The sequence below is a fragment of the Homarus americanus genome, unplaced genomic scaffold (assembly GCF_018991925.1).
Source record: "Homarus americanus isolate GMGI-L3 unplaced genomic scaffold, GMGI_Hamer_2.0 scaffold8226, whole genome shotgun sequence".
NCBI lineage: Eukaryota > Metazoa > Arthropoda > Malacostraca > Decapoda > Nephropidae > Homarus > Homarus americanus.
The window spans coordinates 272729-279424 of NW_024717620.1; the positions used below are offsets into that span (position 1 = coordinate 272729).

Below are 6696 nucleotides of genomic sequence, written 5' to 3' on the forward strand. Positions count from 1 at the left end.
TCCGCTAACTGGTTGACGAGACCGATGAAGGACCTCAAGTCGGTGAGGTTGGCAGGGGTGGGGAAATCCGTGATGGCGCTGACCTTCTCCGGGTCAGCTGCAATACCATTCCCTGAGAGGGTGTACCCACAAAAATCCACTGAAGAGTTGGCGAGAACAAACTTGTCGTCATTTAGGGTGATGCCGTGCTTCCGGCACCTGTTGAGTACCTCGTAGATACGGCAGAGGTGATCCATGTAATCCTCATCGTACACGAGTATGTCGTCGACCACTTTCATGCAGTGGGAGCTGGAGCGTCCTATTCAGCCTGGTCATCCATCTCTGCAGAGCTGTCATCCGAATGACTCATCCTGGCGTTGGCTCCACGACTGCATAAGGCACGAGACATAATTACTTAATCTGTGTACTGTGTCTTAAATCAGTGTTGACCGGTCAGTCCGTCGTATCAACAAGATCCGAGACAAAAAAAAAATAATTAAATGCACAGATAAGTAGATTACATATATAAAATATATATAAAGGAATGACTGCAGTCAGAGTGTTCGTGCGTGTGTGCATGTGTGCGCGGTCGGGCAGTGTCTCGCTGGGAGGGGGTGGAGGCGAGCTGCTCACAGTCACAGTCAGTTACCCTCTAGGCCAGTGGTTCTCAACCTTGTTTGCCCCATGCACCCCTTTCACCATATGTCAGAATGTCATTCCCCCCTCCTTTCCAAGATTGTCTGCCTCAAAAAGTGCATTCCAAATAATATGAATATAATACTGAAAATCCTTTATTTTTTCCATATACATTTACAATTTTACATGGATTATTTTTATAGTGGAGTTTTACAAATTAAATGCCAATTGAAAATGTTGATGGATTTATAAAACTTGAATAAAAGTAAAATAGTTTTTTATATATTTATAATGAATTACTTAACAGACCAAACTGAAGCATAATGCAATAAACAAAAAGTTCAATAGAATACCAGGATATTGTAAATTTGTAATTAATTTTATTCAGATGAATATTACAGTCAATGAGAAACCTGTGATTGTTTTTTCTTCGCCAATTCTGGGATACGCGGAGGAGTGCTTGAAAGGGCACAACGCAGGTCATTTTCTACCTCTAATCTACTACGTTGCTTCGTTTTAATTTGCAACAGAGTTGAAAGGCCTGATTCACAAAGATATGTCGACACAAACGGAAGCTCTTTCTGCCACTTTTGGGTAGGAATCGCACAAGGGCCAAAATTCTGTGATTGATTTCTCATCGAACATATCTCTTGCTCCCGAATCAGTTCCCCCCCCCCCTGAAAACCTGAATTCCCCCCCTGGGGGGAATTACCCCCTGGTTGAGAACCCCTGCTCTAGGCACTGCAGGAGGAGGCTGCACTGAACTCTACTCCTCACAAATGCCCTGAACAAGCTTTCCACCTTAGGAATCCTTTAAAACAAGGTCACACACTTATGGCACTACACACACAGGAACTTGCTGTCACTGACACTGCTCAAAGTTGCTATAAATTCAAACAAGTTCTTGGAGGAGACTGCGTTAGCGGTTGACGACAGAGCAGGGGTCCATAAGCCGGTCTTGCCACAAACTTTACACACTTCACTTGTATAGTGATCCAGTTAATTAACACACTGCACCATGTATATGTTCTGGGTACCAAGTTCTATCTAGGAGCGAACACAAACACCTGTAGAGTTTTCGTAGGTTCTATTTACTGGACAAACAGATATATACAAGCGAAGTGGCTCTCCCTACTCTGTCTGGGGGTCATCTGGACTCTCAGGCGGCATGTGGCAAGAGATACATTAGCAGCTTCCATATGTCGCCAGGCACATTAATTAACCATGTGGGACATGGTAAATACATTGCCACACGCTGCTAGCTAGGCTGAATAAATAATGTATATATATGGAGCACATACATAATATACATACAGCATACATAATATACATACACATAATATATATAACTGACATGCTACTAAACCCGAGTGACGACTAGCCTCAAAATAAACCTGAATTAAGTTGGGAAGAAGTTCCTCTGCATATTTTGCCATGTAGCTCAACGTGAAGGAAGATATTTTTCTTATTAGTCAGGCACTTAATTCGAGGTTGTGTTACCGACAAAGCACATCCTATGTCCGTGTCCACATCTAATCGGTTCTGACTTTTGCTCTTTATCTGTAGAAGAGTGGAGGAGCCAGACTTGCATACGTAGGTTGTAAAATATGGCAAGATTACTCGAAGTGCCATCTCGCTGACTTTTGTATACGACTGATCTTTGGCAGCAGAATCGTTCTTGAGATCAAAGAATTTGTCTTGAACATCATCGGGAATGGTCGCAATATCAAAAGTGCCAGAGAAAGAATTCTTCACCAATTAATTATCCTCCTTGCTCCTCGAATTCTGAGTTCACTTTCCAGGGATATCAGGTGCTGAGTGATGTCATTTGAGTGCTGGGTCAAGCAGATGATCCTCTTTGATCCCATCACGATCAATTGAAAGATTCTCAAATATGGCAACATTTCCTGCACTGACTTTCCTTTGCCATTTCTGGAGCTCTGCAAGAAACACAAGGAGGCAGTTCATAGAGTGAAACATGTTTGTATGCTTGCATTATAAATTAAGATTCAGTTTGTTTAGCTGTTCAGATATATCTGCTAGGTATGCGAGACGTGACTCCTGTATATGTTCTGGGTATCAAGTTCTATCTACAGGAGCGAACACAAACACCTGTAAAGTTTTCGTAGGTTCTATTTACTGGATAAACAAAGATACACAAGCGAGGTGGCGCTCCTTACTCTGTCTGGGGGGTCAACTAGCCTTTCAGGCGACATGTGGCAAGTAATACATTAACAGCTCCCATATGTCGCCAGGCACATTAATTAAGCGTGTGGGACATGGTAAATACATTGCCACACGCCGCTAGCTAGGCTGAATAAATAATGTATATAAATGGAGCACATACATAATGTACATACATAATATACATACAGCATACATAATATACATACAACTCCCACAAAATCTCATAGAAGTGACTCAATAAATCATCCTTGCCTTGCACTTCCAGGAACATCTTGAGCTCTCGTCGACGTAAAAAAACTCGATTCACATTACCCTTGGAAAGCCAGAGCACTTTAGAGTAATACAGGAGATTTCGTGCTCTGAATCCATGACTTTACAAAGGTTTTGGAAAGCTCCTGCTTTTACAGAGTTGACGCATTTGACCACTGCCTCCAAGATCTTGCAAAGTGCATCAAGGAGAGTTTTTGACGCCAGTGCAAAACGATGGATGATACAGTGAAACCCCTTGGCATTTGGAGCTACTTCCTTGAGATGCTTCTAGAATCCTGCTTTCGATCCGAGCATCGCCGGAACCCCTTCAGTACAGACTCCACAACAACTTTCCGAAGGTGATCCGGTTATCTGTGAAGAAATATGAGTTTTTCCATCACATCTGCTGCTGTAGTAGCGGTTTCAAGTTGTGTACAGAACAGATATTCATCCTTGATGTCGCATGAGAGAACACACCTAATAAACACATGAAACTGTGCACAACGCATCACATCCATAGTTCCATCCACCTGGATTGTGAACATGCCAGTTGGAGATGATCTCCTGTATCACTTGTTCCATTGTGTCATCAGACATTTCGCAAATTTGCTGCATCTTGTGTTTTTGCTGCCTCTCCGAGAACCCACTTGACCATTTTTAAAACACGGCTTAATTAAAGTTTCACCGATTGTGTGTACCTTCTGCTTTACTATTTGAAGAAAGAAGGGAAATTATCTCCTTCCAAGTCAATATAAATAATACAGTGTAAGTTTTATTTATTTCACATTTACATTGTATTTCTGAAACATATACTACAGTTTATAAAACCTGCTGTAGTCCCCCACTGATAGCAGTTACAACATCTTGAAATCTAGTGATCTTGTTACTTGCTCCAAATTCATGTTTTACTTGGTACATCAATTATTTCCTGTTTGTACTTGTTTACTTGCTTCAAATTGACCAAAACGTTCGTATCTGAGTACAGATTTTATGGTTCTGTTTGACAGTCCTAGATTTTATTCGACATTGTCATTGTAGGAAGGGAGTTTACCTAAGGCATCAACTCTATCATGTTCACTAATGCCTTTGTGAGAGTAGATCTACAGCAGCTTGATCCTGATATACCATCAACAAGACACATATACTTGTGTCTGGCTTCAGAGACAAGCGGGTGACAATCTGAGTTTAGAATCAAGAGCAAGTAGTGAGGATAAGGAATCATTTATGATGAGACTGTTAGTAGCAGTGTCTTCAATAAGTTTCAGGGCTGTGAGTATGGCAAAAGAGAACATAAGAATGGAGGAAACTACAGCGGGCCAATTGGCCAATACTAGGCAGCCTCGTTTACACCCAACCCCTATCGCTCATATATCCGTCCAGGCGATATTTGAAGCTACCCAGCGGGTTCGAGTTAAAGATGAAGTTCGGTAACTTGTCTCTCATCCTCTACTCTATTTCCAAACAAGTGTTTACTCTATTTTGCGCCTAAATCTAATTTTGTCTAATTTAAAACCAGTGCTACGAGTTCGCTCCAGGTTGCATAGTTTGAGTACCTTTGTTATATCACCTTAGTTTAACCATGACTTATACACCTCGATCATATCGCTCCTCACTCTACGCCTCTCAAGGGAGTGCAAATTAAGATGTTTTAATTTTTCTCTGTACTCAAGGTTCACCAGTTTCCCCTCAGCGCGTGTGTTGGGTGGGTGGGTGTGTGGTCCACCTGTGATCTTTTTTAAGATTAAGGTGGTTCAACTGGGATTAGAGGTACACTATTCTCTGGGGTGTTACTGAATATTAGGTGTTCTTCCTAACACTGTGACTTGGAGGATTACCCCTCCAACCGATAGGTCAACAACTGCAAATATGTTGCCTGTATAACACGTGAACTAACGTCGTGGGTTGAGTACTGGGGAATGGGTGTGTAGACCCCCAGCCAGGCAGGCCTACTCCGCAGTCACCCTGGCCATGTGGTGAAGGTCTGTATAACAAACCCCCCTTATATGGTGCCACGCTGGATAGTTCTTTTGAAACTAAAATTGACTTTGATACTTATCTAACCAGAAAAACAGGAATACTATTAGAACAAGTGTAGTGTAATAAAAGTGTTTATAAACTGAGAATACTCCTGTTACCTTAGTCCCCCGACACCACACTCCTCCGCTCCCAGGAGGCCCTACCCACACCGTTGATGTCAGGCTCCCTCTCCCCTTGTCCTATAAGAGGGTTTACGCCTCAAGGACATCGCTTGGCACTGCATATCGCCTCTCTGCCCCAGTGTACGCCTATGACCTAGATTCCATCTAAATCTAACCATGGCAGGAGTCATCGCTGGGCGGCACTCTGCCGATGTCCTTGTGAAGAAGATGAAGAGGACAGTCATGGTGACACTGAAGCTGGCTTTCAGAAGTTTCAGGCACGTCAGCAGAAACGCAAAATGAGGACCCAGGGGAAGGAAGCAGAGGAGAGAGCCAATAGGGCATCCCCTCCCATTGCTCCCGGGCTAAGTATACGCCTTGCCTTCCCGAGAACGCAACCAATTTGATGAGGTGGTGGTTGTGCGCCCTGAATAAGGATTATGGCTGGCAGCTAAGCTGAATGTTGTCGTGCCAGGTAGCACCTCGTTTTTGTCTATGTAGGCCGAGAGGAGACGGATGCTATCCAACGCGCTTCATTGATGGAAAGATTAGGCTCAATGCAACTTATTAAGCGAGATGAACCTGTTCGACCCCAAAAATGAAGAATGCCTTCCAACTCTTAATTCCCCAAGGGTATTCCCCCCAAAGAGCTCTGTCACTTCAGGGCGTCCACAGTGCAAGACTTTATAAGGATGGTGCACAACTTAGTAGGATCATCATTGTTTGGAAAGGAAGAACCACCTCCTGAGGAGTACCCACTTCTTTGGCAGCCGTCACAGTACCCTAGTAACATCCTCGATTGGACTCCTCCCCCTGTGGTGTGCTACAACTTCTTTGGGGTCAATCATGTGGCGAAATACTGTCACAAGCCAGCCACCTTCGGCTTCTGCGCAGGAATACGCCTGCAAGCAACTGCCCCATCAGAATGTGCCTCTCAGGAGGGAGAGCAAGACTCCCCCCACTTGAGTGGCAGTGTGCCAGATGCAGGAAGAAGGGGTGTAGCTGACGGCCTGGCATCCCAGGTGCTGAGAGCCCGCCTCCACCTGGCAGTCACACTCAGTGACGCCAGCATAACACTACCGGGTCGCCTCCAATGCCTAGAAATCAACAACTTCACCTCCTCACCCAGGAAGCAGTGTTTCCAGGTGCAGGGGAAGGAGGGTGTGACGGACTGGCACTCAGGTTGTCCTGGAGGCCGCCCCCCACCCACAAAAGCAGTCCCACTCCAGTGATGCCAACAGCAACACTGCGGGGTCACCTCCAACACCTGAAATCAACAGCAACACCTCCCCACCCAGGGGGCAGTGTCCCAGGTCAGGGAGGAGGGGTGTGACAACCTTACCCCAGTTGTCCTGGGGGTTGCCTCCATCCACAGTAGCAGTCCTCAGTGATGCCAATGCACGGCCGGATCGCCTCCACCACCTGAAGTCAACAGGCACAGTGACTCTCCTTTGTTAACCAATGCAGGTCAGGTTAAAACCTGCCAAGTAAGTGTGCCAGTGAACAA

General features: G+C 44.7%; 1 protein-coding gene across 1 annotated transcript; it reads right to left on the minus strand.

Moving 5' to 3' along the window:
- Positions 1–332: 332 nt before the first annotated feature.
- LOC121858954 lies at positions 333–5434 on the minus strand. Its single transcript, XM_042355611.1, has 5 exons — positions 5366–5434; positions 3009–3115; positions 2533–2555; positions 2116–2312; positions 333–368 (listed from the first exon to the last, which is right to left on the minus strand). Exons 1-5 carry the CDS (start codon positions 5432–5434, stop codon positions 333–335), a joined length of 432 nt encoding a protein of 143 aa, XP_042211545.1.
- Positions 5435–6696: the final 1262 nt, after the last annotated feature.